Raw genomic sequence first — 20,054 nt, forward strand, 5'->3', positions numbered from 1 at the left:
TGAAAGCCATCCCTTTAAATACCTTTCATTTGAATTTATCGACAGACCAGCTCTCCAGGACAAGCAACCCTCGTCCTGGAGTGCAGGCACTTCATGTTTTTGATTTAATCGACCTGGAAGACCAGGTGTGTTGAATTTATCCCTGAACTGATCAATTAAATCAGTTGGTCACGTGTGGTGCCTAGTTGGATCAAAATCCTGCGGTACAATTTGCACGGAACTCCAGGAACAGGGTTGCATACCCATGCACTAGAATATATGAAGAGAGCGGTTCAAAATATTTCAGCGGTTGTGTCACATTTCAGAATCAATAAGTGACACTAAATCCAGAAGTGGAAAGAAAGCCATCGAAATATACAAATACTTGTTTGTAATTTGGAAAAAAATACTCTGATCTTGTGTATTATTTAGGATTAGGAAAGTTCTGCATTTTTTGGGGGAGAGCCTTTCGGCACAACATATATTGGTGAATCAATAATACAGTGGTTTGATTAATCTTGAAAGTTGCCATATTCAATTGTTCCATCCCTGAAACAATAGGTTTCATATGACTGGTGTCACATGTCTCCAGCGATCATGAAAGTAAAATAGATCTAAAACAATTGTCATTGATATTCACAATCCCCTTGTCCAAACGACATACTCATTTACATTGGGGCAAAAAAGTATTTAGTCAGCCACCAATTGTGCAAGTTCTCCCACTTAAAAAGATGAGAGAGGTCTGTAATTTTCATCACAGATACACTTCAACTATGACAGACAAAATGAGAAAAAAAATCCAGAAAAACACATTGTAGAATTTTTAATGAATTTATTTGCAAATTATGGTGGAAAATAAGTATTGGTCACCTACAAACAAGCAAGATTTCTGGCTCTCACAGACCTGTAACTTCTTCTTTAAGAGGCTCCTCTGTCCTCCACTCGTTACCTGTATTAATGGCACCTGTTTGAAGTTGTTATCAGTATAAAAGACACCTGTCCACAACCTCACAGTCACACTCCAAAATCCACTATGACCAAGACCAAAGAGCTGTCAAAGGACACCAGAAACAAGACTAAATCTGCAATAGGTAAGCAGCTTGGTTTGAAGAAATCAACTGTGGGAGCAATTATTAGGAAATGGAAGGCATACAAGACCACTGATAATCTCCCTCGATCTGGGGCTCCACGCAAGATCTCACCCCGTGGGGTCAAAATGATCACAAGAACAGTCAGCAAAAATTCCAGAACCACACGGGGGGACCTAGTGAATGACCTGCAGAGAGCTGAGACCAAAATAACAAAGCCTACCATCAGCAAGGGCATTGAAGATTAAATGTGGCTGGGTCTTTCAGCATGACAATGATCCCAAACACATCGCCTGGGCAACGAAGGAGTGGCTTCGTAAGAAGCATTTCAAGATCGTCTCCAGATCTCAACTCCATAGAAAATCTTTGGCGGGAGTTGAAAGTCTGTTGCCCAGCAACAGCCCCAAAACATCACTGCTCTAGAGGAGATCTGCATGGAGGAAGGGGCCAAAATACCAGCAACAGTGTGTGAAAACCTTGTGAAGACTTACAGAAAATGTTTGACCTCTGTCATTGCCAACAAAGGGTATCTAACAAAGTATTGAGATAAACTTTTGTTATTGACCAAATACTTATTTTCTACCATAATTTGAAAATAAATTCATTAAAAATCCTACAATGTGATTTTCTGGATTTTTTTTCTCATTTTGTCTGTCATAGTTTAAGTGTACCTATGATGAAAATTACAGGCCTCTCATCTTTTTAAGTTTGAGAACTTGCACAATTGGTGTCTGACTAAATACTATTTTGCCCCACTGTACCTAGCTCTTATCAATTTGTAAATGACATTGCATGGAGAATGGGGTTATTTCTATCTAAAAAAAAATGCAGTTGATGTTGTTCCGGACAGGTTGCTAAAGCTTATTCATCGTAAGGTGGTAGAATTATGAGGGAATTAAATCAAGGTCAGAACACAGACTATGTGTAGACACACCTCCTCCACACCTTCATGTCTTTGATCTCCACCCCAAACGGATAACGTGTGACGAGCATGCTATTCTCCTGCTTTAATTCAAGGTCAGAAAACAGGTTGAGAGAAAAGTGCATAAAAATAGAATTGTGTTCCATTTACGCATGTTTAACTCAATACAAAATTCCCCCCTGCAATACCTTCAGAAACTATTCATACCCCTTGACTTATTCCACATTTTGTTGTTACAACCCAAATTCAAAATGGATTAAATTACAATTTCTCACCCATCTGCACACAATACCTCATAATGACAAAGTGAAAACATGTTTTTACATTTTGTAGCAATTTCTTTGTAAACGAAATACAGAAGTATTTCATTTACATAAGTATTCACACCCAAGTCAATAGTTGCGATTACTGCTTTGAGTCAACTTGGGTATGTCTGTATCAGCTTTGTACATCTGGAGTTAGGGATTTTCACCCCTTCTTCCTTGCAGTTTTTCTCAAGCTCTGTTGAGCGGTGGTGAAAAGTCATTGTCAAGTCTTTCCACAGATTTTCAATGGGATTCACGTCTGGGCCTTGGCTCGGCCACTCAAGGACTTTTACATTCTTGTTCAGAAGCCATTCCAGCTTGCTTTGGCTGTATGCTTGGGGTCATTGTTCTCTTGGAAAGTAAATCTTTGCCCCCAGGCTGAGGTCATTTGCACTCTGAAGCAGGTTTAAGGTTTTCCCTTTATTTGGCTCCATTCATTTCCCCCTTTATCCTTACCATATTTTGCCTTGTGATCTCAAGAGTCTTTCACATGTCATTTTGCAAACTCCAGGCGTGCTGTCATGTGTCTTTTTTCTCAGGAGTGGCTTCCATCTGGCCACTCCCATAAAGCCCAGACTAGTGAAGTGCTGTAGAGAATATTGTCCTTCTGTCAGAGTGGTCATTGGGCTCTTGGTTACCACCCTGACCAAGGTCGTTCCTTTCTGGTTGCTCAGTTTGTTTGGACAGCCAGCATTAGGCAGAGTCTGGGTAGTTCCATATTTTTTGGAGGCAATTGTGCTCTTAAACTTTCAACACTTGAGAAATAGTTTTATACCCTTCCCCTGATATATGCTTCATCACAATTAAATGTTGGAGATCTACAGACAGTTCTTTGGACTTCATGGTGTAGTTTCTGCTCTGACATGCACTGTCAACTGTAGGACCTTATATAGACAGGTGTGCTTCTTTCTAAATCATGTCCAAGCAATCACAGGTGGACTCCAATCAAGCTGTAGTGAGATCTCAAGGATGATCAAAGGAAATTGGATGCCCCTGAGCTCAATTTGGAGTATCATAGCAAAGAGGTATGAATACTTATGTAATGTAGATATTTCTGTATCTAATTTTTAATACATTTGCAACAAATTCTAAAAACATGTTTTTAATTTGTCATTATGAGGTATTGTGTGAAAAAAATATACATTTTATCCATTTGGAATTCAGGTTGTAACACAACAAAATGAGGGGTCAAGGGGTATGAATACTTTGAAGGCACTGTATGTGCATGATCTGGAACACTGAGCCCTTACTACCTTGGATGCTCCTCTTGAAGAAAGCCTTGCAGCCCTCGCAGGACCACACCCCGTAGTGGTAGCCCGACGCGTAGTCGTGACACACGGCACAGAAGTGCAGTTCAGCCTTCCCTTCCAGCGAGATGACCGTCTCCTCACCCTCCTGTGAGCGCTTCCTCAGAGGCTTGCTGTCCGTCACACAGAGAGAATACAGACAGCAAAGACAACATGACTGATGATGTTTTGAAAACCATACAAAACAAGGGTAAAACTTTATAATGACATTCATGAATAAGCCTTTCAAAGTGCCCCCCTCCCTTCTGACCTTACTGACTCACCATCACAGATCTAACAGGACTGGATAGGTGAAAGCAATATGAAGAAAACACTGTAAATATAATCAAATTCTTGTTCTGTGGTGGAAACCAGATAGAGAAATGACTCACACCTATCTAGTCCCATCGCAAAGAATAGGCTCTGAATTTTCTAATGAAATGCAGCAGTTGGAGGTCTGCAATGTGTGGGGGCTTTTGCCCAATTTACAAGTAGAATCAGGTTTGTTAGTGCTGGGCTAGGGCAAAAGCCTGCAAGGAGTGAAGAAACTCAGTTTCCTTCCTACCTGCTCTCAGATAGGGTGTGGGGCTCCGCCCAGGACACTCGGGTTGGCTGGCCTTGCTGTGGGCGAGATTGTGGCCGATGGTGCAGAGACAATGGAGGCCCCATGTGAGCTTGGGGGGGCCAGAAGAGGGAGGGACTGAGGGACTGGTGGGTGGATGGGCAGTCAGAGAGCGCGGGCCCAGCGTAGCTCAGCAGAGTGGGGCTGTAGAAGGACAAGGGGTTGAAGTCGTGCCCGATGTCAGTGTATGGCGAGGGGATGCAGATGGGGTGGGCCTCCATGGGCAGCGCCGGGGACGGGGCGCTGAAGATGGGCGAGAGGATGCGGCCACTGCGGCCAACACGGCTGGGATCCACTTCCTGCAGCTTCAGAAGGGTCACAGAGTCACGCTCTGGGAGTGGAGACGCAGCCATTGGCGACTGCGGGAGCTCTGAAGGCAGGCCAGGGAGTCTTCTATATTGTGACATCAATGAGACACACCACTCCCAATAGGAGGATGACAGTGTCCCTTGAAGCTGATTTAAGGTCAGTTGTGAAATTTTCCTTCATTAATGATTGAGATTATAATTGGGGGAGGAAAAGCTGATCCTAGACATGTGCTTATGGTCCCAACTGTAGGAGATCTCAAAGCAGGCTTTAGCAAGGGTCTATGAGAATTTTAGCAAGAGACTCGACTATAGGAAGTCTACAAGAGGATCTGGCTGTAATGCATCATCAGCATGGAACACGGTTTCAGGGGTTGTGTCACCAGACATGGACGTGGCTTTTTCCCAGAATCGATAAGTGGAGTAGCAATCCATCCGTGTATGGATCTCTGACAACATCAAAAAATGACACAATGGCAGGGTCTCCGATATCAGGGGATTCCAACTGAAGGGAAAGAGAGAAAAGGATTGTGTCAAACAGAGCACTTCACTAAAACATCATACATTAAACTCAAACAAATTATTAAGAGCCAATAACATTCTATGCACAAAACCGAAGATGTTCCATAACTTTTTTTTGTATTTTTAAAAAGGGGACTGCACTATCCAATCTCCTTTCATTTTTTAAAATTAATTTTATGACAGGACAGTTTTTCTGCCTACTGAACACGACCCAGGTTTTCAACACTACTCAGATAACCTCCACACCTCCACTCACTATAGCACTCTTTGTAATTGAGACCTTATTCAAGTACTGCCAGTGGCTACAGACATAGTTAACATCTCATCAAACCATGAAGAATAAAGGACTACATGTGGAGTATTGAAAAATGAAAACGATCAAAGCCCAAAGACTAAACACCTCCCTCTACAACTGGATCCTGGACTTCCTGACAGGCCGCCCACCAGGTGGTAAGAGTAGGTAACAACACATCCGCCACGCTGATCTTCAACATGGGGGCCCCTCAGGGGTGCGTGCTCAGTCCCCTCCTGTACTCCCTCTTCACTCATGTCTGCATGGCAAGGCACGACTCCAACACCATCATCAAGTTTGCCGATGACACAACAGTGGTAGGCCTGATCACCGACAACAATGAGACAGCCTACCAGGTGGTGTCAGAGGAAGGCTCTCAACATGGTCAAAGACTCCAGTCACCCTAGTCATAAACTGTTATCTCTGCTACTGCACGGCAAGAGGTACCAGAGCGCGTCCAAAACGGCAGGTTGACAATGTCAATGAAAACACTTCCAGTTGGTCAGTGCATGCTCTGAGTACATATCCAGCAGCATACCACCCTGCATACCACTGATGGCTTGCTTCTGAAGCTAAGCAGGGTTGGTCCTAGTCAGTTCCTGGATGGGAGACCAAATGTTGCTGGAAATGGTGTTGGAGGGCCAGTAGGAGGCACTCTTTCCTCTGGTCTAAAAAAATATTCCAATGCCCCAGGGCAGTGATTGGAGACACTGCCTTGTGTAGGGTGCTGTCTTTCGGATGGGACTTTAAACGGGTGTCCTGACTCTCTGAGGTCATTAAAGATCTCATGGCACTTATTATAAGAGTAGGGGTGTTAACCCTGGTGTCCTGGCTAAATTCCCAATCTGGCCCTCAAACCATCACGGTCACCGAATAATCTCCAGTTTACAATTGGCTCATTCATCCCCCTCCTCTCACCTGTAACTATTCCCCAGGCTGTTGCTGCAAATGAGAATGTGTTCTCAGTCAACTTACCTGGTAAAATAACGGAAAAATAAAAAAATTCTGGTAATCTGTCTGGCCTTGTGAATGTTGACCTGTTTAAAGGTCTTTCTCACATCGGCTATGGACAGCGTGACCACACAGTCTTCCAAAACAGCTAGTGCATACTTTAGTGTGTGTCTCGAAGCTGTCTTGGAGCCTGTTGGTCAGACACTCGATGCTCCAATACCACTTGCCAGATGATAACAGAGTGGCTCGGGTGACTGGATCATTGATGATCTTCCGGGCCTTCCTCAGAGACCGTCTGGTGTAAATGCCCGCACACACCCTCTGTAGAGCCTTGCGGTTGACGGCGGTGCAATTGCCATACCAGGCGGTGATATAGCTGGTCAAGATGCTCTCGATGGTGCAGCTATTAAACTTCTTGAGGATCTGAGGGCCCATGCCAAATTTCTTCAGTCGTCTGAGGTTGAAGAGGCACTGTTGCGCCTACAGTGTCGGTGAGATTTGACTATGTCAGACCCTCTGTGACGTGCACGCCGAGGAGCTTTTGACCCTCTCCACTGCAGCCTCGTAGATGCAGATGGGGGCGTGTTCACCCCTGTTTCCTGTAGTCCGCGATGGTTTTGCTGATGTTGAGGGAGAGGTTGTTTCCCTAAAAATGTGTGCTTTCCCTTTAATACCCATGACACCATTCACACAAAGTTAGTTCAAGGCTCGAGCAAAGATGTGAGAGATGAGAGGCATGGGAGACTAACTGAACTCCTAATTTTTGAAAATCAGCAATATTTTGCGTAATGTTATCACAAACAATGTACTCGGGTAGAGAATAGATGTTGGCTCCAGCTGTAAGCTAGCAAAGAAAGTTTGCAGGCACGGTGCTCTCGCGCTGTACGGGGACATCAGCTGTGCTAATAGACAGACTTGATCCTCTCTCAATCAGTAGACGACGTGAGATACTTGACAAAATAAATTATATTACAGAGACATTTCTCATGTTCTAGTATCGAAAAAGTACTGTTTCGGTATACCATGCAACACTAAGCTGATATGGTCCTTAACCCGCCTCTCAAATCACCTAATGATGACAGAGTGCTACAGGGCAATATACATTTATGCAGGTTACCTTTGGTTGCTTGGGTAGAGGGACAATGGTGGACATCTTGAAGCAAGAGGGGATTACAGACTGGTTAAATATGTCCTAAGAAACACACCAGCCAGCTGGTCTGCACATATCGGATACCATCTGGAGAATATTCACACGGGTGAAAGTCTTAGCCACGCTGGCCACACCGATCTCACAGTCCTCTTGAGCAGCGGGGGCCCTCGTAGGAGGATCGGGGTTAATTCGACAGGAGCCTAAAAAAAACATTTAGCTCCTCTCTGAGAGAGGCATCGTTGTTCGCCACACAGCTGGTTTTCCCTTTATAATCCATGATCATTTGTAGCCCTTGTCACATGAGTTTGGCGTCACAGCCTTTACGGAACCAACAGAGCGCACACGCATACACAAAAACATAGAGACCGGGTTGGGGACTAATTACAAAAACAAACAAAAAACCTTACATTACCACCAAAAATATTGTTGATCAGATTACAGATACTTTTGAGAAAATGTATGATTACTTCTCGGATTTCTTTTCAATTCAGAAATTATTTGACAGCTTTCTGATCTCAATGACATTCAATTCAGCATAGGAAAAAGGCGCAAGTTTATGTTTTTCAGTCCGAGAAAGTCACGAGACCACTATGATGACACATCAAATGTGCTTGATGGATTGCGGGAAAAAAGCAGGAATGGACCTTTTTTAAGCTACAGTCCAATCTGTCTTCCAATGGTGCGACTGCTGTCGGCATCCAAAGATTATCCAACTTGATTAAACGCTTGGAGATAAGAATGACAGCAGTGTAGCCTACGGGCGGGCGATACGGATCACTTATTATTAATATCTACATACAGCATTTTTATGAATCACACTGCTCCACTGTAATTTAGCTATTTACAGATGTTAGTTGTTGTGCATGGCTGATCACAAATGTAGGCTATATGTGTATTTTAACCCAATAATGGTTGAATATAAGAACTATAAGCTGCCTATAAAGAATTGTTTATGATAGGTAAAGATATAGCATAATCGTATTATTGTCTGTAGTAGAAAGAGGTGGGTTAGAAAAAGCCTACATAACCATCCCTTAAAGTCAAATGCAACATCCATTTATGGCAAACTATGTTAATCTCCAACATTGATTTATCCTGCAATAGATCGGTAATATTTATTTTGTCATCTTCTAATGCCTCTTACTGAGTTTGGGTAATCCAAAAGTTACATTACTGATTGCAAACTGTTAATTGTGCAATTGATAAATACTGGGTCTTCTCCGTGTATTGATTGATTGTGACACTGCAGGACGTCTGACTTGGTGCAGGACTCACATTACGACAGTCCAGTGCTCTGAGTGCAGTTTTTATGGGAAGCCAGCCAAAATAAACGTACCTTAACCCCAATGGGTAGACATATATAGAAACAAAAAACAGACAGACACATGCAGGGTCATCCCTAGCTACTAAGCGTGGCTGGTAGGGGGCCCACTTTTTTAGTAGGAAAATCTGGTGGGTGAACCAGATAATTACTGATCTTACTGACTAGGTGGGTTCAAGCCCGGTCTCATGCACACTGCAAAATTGTAGTAGCCTGCTGAGATAAAGGCTAGGCATTTGTTTATGGAGCTAATGTAAGTGTTCAGGTCTCAGTTAAGAATTACTACTACCACCTAACAATGGCAAACCAGGCAAGCACAGCTAGATTATGTAGTTGAAATATACTATACCCAGGGCTGGTGCCATCCCCTAGTGCCATTGCGGCCTTGAGCAAGACATTTAACCCCTAAACTGCTGTAAGGGTGATGCTGTAAGGCTGACCCTGTGCTGCTACCAGCCTTTTGTGTAAATAGTGTGTCAGAAATGTATGCACTGTGACAGAAGACATACCCACATTGGTGTGTACACACAGACACACACATGTTTCAGACGAGCTCAGGTAGCAGGCGTCTGTCACCTTTTATGACCCATGTGTTGCTGGGGAACACAGTTCCAAGGAGAGGTTAATCATTCTTAAATGTAAATCATTGTTTAGTGTTTCCCCTTAGCAAAGGCTATATGGCACACTTTCACTGCTACTTCAACAGGCTAGGAATATGCACACATCCCAATGCCCAAAATGTAAACATAGCTGAAACCATTCCATCACGTTTTGGACGCATGACAGGCTGACTACACCACTCGCGTCGCGTGTGCGTTAATTTTGCAAAATACATTTTGAAATCTATATTATTAAATTATTGCACCCACACTGCTCGTGCGCGCCAACGAGCGTCTGCATTGCCATGGGCTAAAATAGAAGTCAGTTCTATTTCTGATGCAGTTCGCGCTGCAAGTCCTGCCTCTCCCATCTCATTGGTTTATAGAAGCAGGTACACACGTGCAATCTCTTCATTGGTTATACACACGTGGGTGACTGAAAGACGAACGAGGTCGGTGTTGCACCTAATTTATGAAAGTTGCCAATTGCAATATAAAGTCAAGAAAAGAAAAAGCCTAGGAGGAAGAGAGATGACTAGAAACGATTCGGTTGCCCGTTTTATGTGTGGATGAATTGTCAGAGTAGAGGACCTTGTCCATTTCAGGTAAAATAACAACTCAATGTTTATATCCCAGAACAAATTAGCTAGCAACAGCAAGCTAGCTAAATTGAACAAATCAGCTAGCAAGTGCAAGCTAGCTAGCTAAATTGCCATAAAGGTTTAATGCTTTTCGACCTGTCCCCAAATTAATGTAATTGCTTCAGAGTTTGTTTTGATATTTTAACCTGCGTGTCGTGATCGCGATTGATGTGGTGGGACAAAATACATTTATGCACGATGGCGCACGTGCGCAGCCGGTTTGGGTTCCATGTGAGGCAGTTATGACAGCTAGCAAAATAGGACAGGAGCAGTAGAGCAGAACTGTAAACCAATTTAAATAACTCTATTAGCTGGTTAGCTAGCTACTTTAATTATCTGTGGTGTAAAACAAATCACTTACTGACAACAAGCGCTCCTAGGGCTTTATTTTAACTAACCTAATGCAATGGTAAATCTTAGTGTTGGCGGTAGCGCTATACTGTAGGTCCAGGGGTTTGTCAGAAATATATCCCACTCTACCCAGTGTGAAGCCTTCCACGGTAAATCCATGTCCTCTACAAATGTAACAAGAGATTAGCGACAAGGAGGAGCAATGAGGTCGTGTTGGTTCGTTTATACACCGATTCATGCTGCCGCTACCACTGTTGCTGCGCAGTCGGACTCGCAAGTCACCAATTCCCGCCAAACAGTGTATGTTCGCTGCCCTCTGTCTCAGGGTGTTCAACAGCGATTTCTCATTTAGTCTGGTCCGTCTCAGCTTGAGTACAGACGAGCCAGTGTATTGTCTAGCTGTGCTATTTCAACACTGAGAACTCTGTCTAGAATAATACATCGGTCTTGAATAAATCCACATGTAGTCTAGAACTGGGAAGATAAATCGGAAATTTTCAACACCGACCATATGATCACTTGTCGCAGGCATTTTTCTGATAGTGTTCATTACGATAAGTCGACTATTCTAGAGAAATGTGAAGTTTGAAATGAAATACGTTGGGTGATTTGGGTGATATATGTGTGATTTGTTAATGGGACAATTGATGGCAACAACCATCAAACTAGTAGCAGTAGTTTAAAGGATACATTTTTTTTAAAGTATCATTCTATTTATCGTTATCGCATCAATTCAGGACATTTTTCGCCATATGGATTTTTGGCCCTATCGCCCAGCTCTAATGTAGTCCAAGACTTATTCTTGTTTTTTGGAAATTATCAGATTGCAGTGAACAATATATTTTGAGCACAGTTCGGCACCAGTTCTGCATTTTAAATGTAAATTTTGATCTAGATTTCTCTGGTCTAGATTATCAAAATCATACACTTGAACTTGGCCCTTGCAAAACACAGGCAATAGAGGACAAACATATAGCAAAATCATACAGTCATACAAATATTCATTTTTTTAAATGTTATAAATCCAAGTTGATTGAAGTTTGGGATATTAATGGCCTTGGTGTTTTTTGTTGCCAATTTTAAGTATTTTTTAAACATAAAGCACAATTACTAGAGCATTCTGCGTCCTTAATTATTATTTCAGGGCGAAAGCACATGAAGGGGGACTTTTGGTGTTTCGTTTGAAGCAGTGACCTTGCCTTGAAAGCAGCCTCCCCACTACTCAGTCCTGAAAACAGCTGGCAATGAAGCGTGAGAGAGCAACTCCCACTTACTAAACCTACTGAGTATGGATAAGATACAGGGCCAACACCATCTATAGAAGACCAACCAACACATTTACTTTCCCTATTTGGAGAGCTTTGCTGCACATTAGCCCAATCTAAAGTACTCGGCAGAAGATTCCTAATGGACAGACTTGTGCACACTGGCTACTCAACCCAAAAAAACGGCACCTCATCCCACATGCCTGATGTTATAACACCCACACTAATCCAACATCACCATTATACCATCATGCCACTACTTGGCCAATTCAGAGATACAAGAAACCCCAGCCTCGTGCCCCTACACATTACAGCACAACTACGAAACCCAAATGTTTGTGTTGGCTTTCCCAGCAAATGCCTAGGCTTTAGCTCAGCAGGCTAGCACAGACCCAGCAACTCCGAGCCAAATTGACCCCGGGAATAGATAGGATATATAGATAAAAACATCAAATGTCATAGCAGAGCTGGCAAAAAGCACATGTGCCTTCACACCGGAGATCAGGGTTCAATCTCCCCTTTAAGAATCAACTTGCACATCCATACACCAAATTACTTTCATCTAACCGTACCCAGAAATGAAAGAGGTGAGCCAATAGCCAGCTAGACTGTTACTTGCCTGAGCATTTTCTACATTGAATCCATGCTTCTGAGGCTCTCATCTGCCTCACGTGTGTAAAACTACTGGGGAGGGGTGCAAGGACCCTTATCCCTGAGATACTTAGAGGAAGTCGAAAAGTGTACAGTACTTAATTTCACTCAGCAAAATGACTTAAGAGGTACTTTGGACTACTGCCCTGAATATCCCTAAGCCCACTAACTCCAATCCCAAACCATATTCACCTCCCAGTTTAAGTATCCACACTCCACTAGCTGAAAGCACACAGCTTCTAGAGAAAATCTGCTCAAACCAGTCATGCACAGGCGTTGCCGTTTGAAGATTTGTACAGCGCGTTTCTCAATTACAACCAAAACCTCATCCTTGTTGTACTGTACCAGGCATTCGCTGACCCAAAAAGACTGAAAAGTAATGGTTGGAGATTTGACCTTGGGGGTATTTTTTTTATACAAAAACAGGACACCCCCACATATAGGTGTCACACCCTGACCATAGTTTGCTTTGTATGTTTCTATGTTTTGGTTGGTCAGGGTGTGAGCTGAGCGGGCATTCTATGTTACATGTCTAGTTTGTCTAGTTCTATGTTTGGCCTGATATGGTTCTCAATCAGAGGCAGGTGTTCGTCATTGTCTCTGATTGGGAACCATATTTAGGTAGCCTGTTTGGTGTTGGGTTTTGTGGGTGATTGTCCTTGTTACTGTCTCTGTGTTACTTTGCACCAGGATTAGGCTGTTTCGGTTTTCGTGGTACGTTTATTGTTTTTGTATTTGATTCGTGTTTACTTTGTTTCATTAAACATGGATTGCAATAGCCACGCCGCATTTTGGTCCGACTCTACTTCACCTAAAGAGAACCGTTACAATAGGCCAACATGCTTCCTAGAGCAAAGGCATTTGTCTAATTTACGAACTACATGGCATAAGGCCAATAAATCCTATGAATTTTGACTGTGTTCCAAGATCCCCAAATAGGCTTGGCTGATTCTCAATGACATGTCAAAGATGAGAAGGAAAGAACAGAACATGACAAAAGATAAATGGGAGAAACAAAAAGGTTGTTAAATATTGATGACAGAGAGGGAGACGCCGTCATCCATGTATATGGGTAAGAGTCTAGCTAGCTACATTTTCAATTATTATACATTTCAAATTGTCATAAAGCTAACATTGCACCTAGTTGGTTAGCTACCTGCAGAGACTAATGTGAAGAACTTGACCTGCACCTAAGTCAAATTAGGATATAACGTTAGGCCAACGAGACAGTGTCCAAGTTCTAAAATTGCCCTGCTTTTATTTCGTCACACTCGCAACTGTAAGCTATTTTCTGCAAATAGCTCGCCATTAACTTGTAAATAATGATCTTGACAAAAGTTAAGATGCTGTCAGCTATGATATGGTCATTATTTGACCTGGCTAGCCAGCTAACAAACTAGAAACAAAAAAAAAACATTGTTTAGAAAGTTTACTTTAGTTACCTGGTTTGCTAGATTGACATATACTAAATGAATTTTAAACAGATGGGTTTGATGATAAAATACAACACTTATGATATTTTGGACCACCAGGCTGCTGATTTGATGTTGGATGACAATAGAATGATGTCACTGCGACAACTGTCTACAGACATGTCGATAGACGTAGTATAAACCAGCCTTTAGTGTCAATCTTTGGTTGTTTACTACACTACCGTATTCACTCTGTTTAGCACATGGCTTCACAGGACTCCCGAGTGGCACAGCGGTCTATGGCACAGCAGCTCAGTGCTAGAGGCGTCATTACAGAACCTGGTTCAATTCCAGTGTCACATCCAGCCATGACTGGGAATCCAATTGGCCCAGCATCGTCCGGGTTAGGGTTTGGCCAGGGTAGGCCGTCATTGTAAATAAGAATGTGTTCTTAACTGACTTGCCTAGTTAAATAAAAAAATTAACATATGACTCCTCAAAGAGATGGGTGGGACTAACTAAGGCTTAAGAGGATGTGAATGATGCTGAATGGGTGTAGACAAAGAGCTCTCTAGTAGGTTTACCAAAACATTCATGGGCCATTTTCTCAAGTGGGGTTACAAGTTTATTAACTTTCAAAGCAGAATTACTTTCCCATTGTTCCTCAACTGTAGTGTATGATATACAATTTTCTAGCTCTGAGACTATTTTATCCAATGTAAAAAAGACCAAATCGAGCCGGTCGGTCACAGAACTTGAAAGCAACTCCTGTAGCGAATGGTTTAAAAGGGAGATCCCCCCCATAATTGGGCCTATTCATCTTATCATTTATCTTATATTTTCACTGAAATATATATTACACAATCATGTAATAAAAATATGCAAACCTTTGTCACAAACGCACACATTGGCCTGTTCAGGCTTCCATTTCTTTGGAACCAATTGCTTTTTGAAAAAATATATAGATGGTGGGGCGAATGATAAGGTAACCTAGGCAAGTCAGTTAAGAACAAATTCTTATTTACAATGACGGCCTACACCGGTCAAACCCGGATGACGCTGGGCCAATTGTGCGCCGCCCTATGGGACTCCCAATCACGGCCGGTTGTGATTCAGCCTGGATGAAACTCCAGAGTCTGTACTGTATGACAAAGGGATTAATCAGTTGTAAAATGACTGTTCTCTCTGCAAAGGACAGGCAAGCGGTACCAGAGCACCAAGTATAGTTCCAAAAGACTTCTAAACGGCTTCTACCCCCAAGCCATAAGACTCCTGAACACCTAATCAAATGGCTACCCAGACTATTTGCATTGTCCCCCCCCCTTTTACACCGCTGCTACTCTCTGTTGTTATCACCTATGTATAGTCACTTTAATAACTCTACCTACATGTATATATTATCTAAACTAACCGGTGCCCTGCACATTGACTCTGTACCGGTACCCCACTGTATATAGTCTTGCTATTGTTATTTTACTGCTGCTCTTTAATTACTTGTTACTTTTATTTCTTATTCTTATCCATATTTTTTTAACTGCATTGTTGGTTAGGGGCTGTATACCTGTTGTATTCAGAGCATGTGACTAAATACAATTTTATTGGGATTTGAAATGGGCTATAATGGGACTTGCATCTTTCTAATCAGATCATATGGTTTGAAAAAAATCCTGGAAAAACTTCTGACCCTAAACTGAAAAATTAAGCTTCTTAAACGGTTCTTCCTCAGCTCTTAAAATCCGACTTCAGTCTCCTTCCACCTCATTTAACACCCGATTTACTTTTTTTTTAACAAAAAAGTAATCTCAATAGGTGGTCCAGGTATCCTCATGACGTGGCACAAGTGGGGTTGGGCTCTTTTGTTCTCTATTGTTCCTAAAGCAAGGGGGAGGCCGATGTCATCAAAGTCACCATCAGACCAACTCCTTGAATGCGCTACTCCTTGAAGTTTGCAGTTGTGGGGGCCTTTCGTGTGTGTACTTGTATATTGCTTCTCAACAGGAAAAGTACAAAATAAAATATATTCCCTGGAGGACATCTTTCAGGTTCCTTGGAGAACTCTTGCCTGATAAAGAAACTGAGTTAAGTGGAGGGGTTCTTGACGTGGCATATGCAGTTCTTCAGAATTCTAAAAAGGTTCTTGAAATATATGGAAGCCTGTTTAATTGTCCCTTGTTAATTTTTTGTGTAACATTTCTATTGTTGATTCGGGAGTTAAATTAACACAAAAAAACTTGTGTTAATAACCAGAGTTGAACCAAAACCATATCCATCAGTCATATTTCCCAGCATACTCTTTTGCAGGATGATTTATAGAAAAAACAAATCGATATCTGTTTTTGCATGTACGTTGATTGATTAATTAATTAAAGGTACACTACGGGATTTTGGCAATAAAGCCTCTATCTACTTCCTCAGGGTCAGATGAACTCATGGATAAAAATGTTATGTCTGCATCCAGTACGAAGGAAGTTAGAGGAAGTTTTGAGAGCCAATGCTAACTAGCATTAGCGCAATGACTGGAAATCTATCTAGCATGTTAGCTGTTACCATAGACTTTCAGTCATTACGCTAATGTTAGTTAGTTACTAACTAGCGTTAGTGCAATTGCTTTCTTCATACTGCACACAGACACATAAAAATGGTATCCACAAGTTCATCAGAATTTGAGGAAGTAGAAGTAGGGCTTCATTAACAAAAATTCAAAATGTTGGATATCCCCACTCTGGCTGGATACTAATATTTATGTACACACCACTTAGCCAGCCAGCATAATGTGACTTTTAATGATACACATTCACTTAGGATCTCGCTAGGTGAAGGTCACAGAACTGAAAATTCATGAATGCAACAACCATGTCTTTCACTAGCAAACACAGTCATGGGTTGTACTGGTAGCTCTAAAATTCACTCGAAAGGCACTCTGGGAAATGTGCAAATAAGGTTCAACAGCACGTGTCAAACTCATTCCACCAAGTCCAAGTGCCTGCTGGTTTTCGTTCCTCCCTTGTACTCAATTGATGAATTAAGGTCACTAATTAAAGAACTCCCCTCACCTCATTGTCTCGGTCTTAATTGAAAGGAAAAAAAACTGCAGACACTAGGCCCTCCATGGAATGAGTTTGACACCCCTGCCCTACAGTGTTAAAATAACACCCAGAAAACGAGACCTACCAAATTTTTAAGGACATTTACACATTTACATTTAAGTCATTTAGCAGACGCTCTTATCCAGAGTCCCGCAAATAACAATAAAAGGTTTTTCGTAGAATCTTTCATGATGATTAATTGAAACTCTTGATTTTTGTATGATTCGTCAAAGACCCATCCCATTTAAGGTTCCTCAGAAAACCTCATGGTATTGCTCTGAAGAACCTTATTTGGTTCCAACTGGAACATGTTTTTTTTTAAAGAGTGGAATGATGAAAACCCTGTCAAACTGCAGTAACATTGTACTTGTTCATATGAATTCTAGTTTAAAACTAGACTAACAGACAGAGACAACAACTGCAATTGGACAATATAACTAACATGGCTGAGCTTGCTTTATATTTAGGGTTGCATCTGTAGAAGAATAAACTCCTCTCCGTGGTGAAGGAAGTTTCTGATGAACTTCACCAACGCCGTGGATCCGAGACAAGGCTTTGTTGAATCTAGCTTCGACTACATTGATTCGGTCAATAGTTGAAATAATGGGTCAATACTTCAAAAAAAATACATTTTGAAACACCCACCATGTACCTATGTTTGTCCTCTGCAGTTGCGTGCCTTTTTTTTGCTGAAATCCATACTTTTGAGTTGCCATTTTTGAGCAACAGCAATGAGAAAACAGTCAACGGTTGTCCTTTTATTAACGTTTAATAGAAAAAGTATGAATTTCAGCAAATAAAGAAAGGCACGCAAATACAAAGGACAAACATAGGTAAAAGATGGGCATTTCATAATACTTCAAATATATATATATATATATATATCGACCTTGGGCGAATCAATGTAGTCAGAGCTAGATTCCACAAAACCTGGTCTCGACTCCAATGCTGTTGTTGAAGTTCATCATAAACTTCCTTCATCATGAAGTGGAATTTAGTCCGCAGATGCATCTGTAATTAAAAGTTACACACGCAGTCTATCCATGTCATTACTATTGTGCTAGATGCATCTGTAATTAAAAAGTTACTCACACAGTTTATCCATGTCATTACTATTATGTTGATTGATTTTCCAGTTAATAATTTTGGATTGAAAATGTCTAGGTGGCTTAAGCCAGCCGAAGTTCGAATATAAACCAAATTTGAGCACATTACATTTTCTCCAGACAAAAATAAATAGGCTATAAACGCATAATGTTACTGGTTCGTTTACCTTGGCAGAGTAGTCTCTATTCAGCTGCGATTGTTATTAGTAAACCAGTTGCTGAGACCTGACATGTTTCAGTTTTTTTATACATACACCATGTCAGATTGGTAATGTTTTGATGTAGCTGCTGCAACATTTCTGTTAATTGTTTTTGCTTGTGTCTGTAGGAAGTGAGGTGTTATCATGTTTGCTAAATAAATACTGTTGGAAAGTGAAGAGCGAGTTTTGCATTCTTTAGTGCGTAGTGCCTAGCCGCGCAACCTCTGATTTCCGCGAATCTGATTGCGCGACACGCACAGAACCTGCAACACTCAGATGTGAAGCATAGATTCATTGTGCACAAGGTGACACATTGTGTAAATTATTGTAGAAAATATTACTTTGTAGCTCTTAACGCTTTTGCAACAATATTTGTATTAAACCAAATCAAAAGGTGGTGGGGTGCTGCCCCACTTGAGTGAAAAGTGCTGTGGAAAATGCTAGTTAACCACACGTTTGCCGGTGGCTTTAAATTGACTAAATAGAATAACACATATGCACATACAATTTCAGAAGATGGACAGAAAAATGAATACCCATTGCATTAATACATTAATTATGTACACAGCAACAAGATAGCATTGTGGTATATTGAAATAAAATAAATATGACGCTCAAAAGTAACAAGTCCATCTATAATTTGAACCCGTTATTAAGGATTCAGTAGATAACGTTAGACCTCAAATAGCAGTGTAGCATCTTACAATTTTACAAGTTAAACCAACCTCATTTTCGTGTTGTCACCTACCTCTCGTGCAGATTTTACCGCACAGACTGTCAGAAAAGTTCCAATGGTCAGTTAGAAAAACCAAATTCATCAGGAACATTGACATGCAGTTTCTGTCCTTCGTTCAGCAACCAACTGTGTCGACCTTTTCGTCAAGCGCGCACAACATGAAAGCAGAGGAGATTGAACAGAGTGTGTCCGAAAATACTCAGATATAACTGATATAGCTCGTACGGAATACATATTAGGAACTCCGTCATTCCTCCTCCTCCTCCTCAACGCGCACCCCTCCCCTAGCCAAATATCAACCCTGCACTAGTCAAGTGTGATGTATTGTTGTCTCTATCTTCTTGCCATTTGTGCTGTTGGTTATGCCATGTTGTGTTGCTACCATGTTGTCTTGTTGTGTTACTACCATGCTGTGTTGTCATGTATTGCCGCCATTCTATGTTGTCTTACAGTAGGTCTCTCTTTATGTAGTGTTGTCTCACTTGTTGTGATGTGTTTTGTCCTATATTTTTATTTAATGTATTTTCTATCCCAGCCCCTGTCCCTGCAGGAGGCTTTTTGCCTTTTGGTAGGCTGTCATTGTAAGTACGAATTTGTACTTAACCGACTTGCCTAGTTAAATAAACATTAAATTAAATAAAACGTGTAACCCCTCCTTTTGTTCTTCTGCAGTCGAGTTTTATGGTGGACTACATCCCACTACTGGATTCAAAGTGAAAAGAAAACCATACTTGATTGGGATAACTAACTTACACCTCACAACTAAAATAGCCAACGACAAAGAACACTTAAGCAAAGCAAAACATACTCCCACTTCTTCTGTACTTCAAAGTTCCATATCTCCCCACTCAGGCTCTGGGGCCTGAGATGGTAGTGTGGCTCGTGACAGCCTTTCATGTAGCTCTGCCGCATCCACAACGATGTCCATCTTTCCAGACTTTTTCCACTTCCAGATCAACATAGCTAAAGAGTAAAAGTCCACCTTCTTAACCTGTAGAATATCTGGGTCCGTCTGAAGAGAGGCAACATGTGCCTCATGACGTGAATGCCTATTCTCCACCATAGGCTCTCAGGACCATTCGCTCCCTCAACCCTCTTGACAGCTGCCGCATATGAGATGTTCTGTTTGGCCCGGACTTTAGCCAACTCATTTTCCTTCACCCCTCATAGGGCATATTAAAGATGAAGCAACATGGTTCCCACCACAATTGTAATCTTCTCCACAACTTTCACACCTTGGCTTCTTTCTTACATTTACATTTAC

The 20,054-nt window shown here is 41.6% G+C and overlaps 1 protein-coding gene across 1 annotated transcript in view; it reads right to left on the reverse strand.

Annotated features, from left to right (window-relative positions):
* The window catches only part of esr2a (estrogen receptor 2a), a 35,526-nt gene extending 16,537 nt beyond the window's left edge, over positions 1–18,989 (reverse strand). Inside the window, 3 exon segments of the mRNA XM_046291790.1 lie at positions 3,548–3,714; positions 4,146–5,012; positions 18,803–18,989. Coding sequence (XP_046147746.1) covers positions 3,548–3,714; positions 4,146–4,609 — 631 coding nt within the window. The 5' untranslated portion in view covers positions 4,610–5,012; positions 18,803–18,989.
* Positions 18,990–20,054: the final 1,065 nt, after the last annotated feature.

The sequence above is a fragment of the Oncorhynchus gorbuscha genome, linkage group LG12 (genome assembly GCF_021184085.1).
Source record: "Oncorhynchus gorbuscha isolate QuinsamMale2020 ecotype Even-year linkage group LG12, OgorEven_v1.0, whole genome shotgun sequence".
NCBI classification, from domain to species: domain Eukaryota; kingdom Metazoa; phylum Chordata; class Actinopteri; order Salmoniformes; family Salmonidae; genus Oncorhynchus; species Oncorhynchus gorbuscha.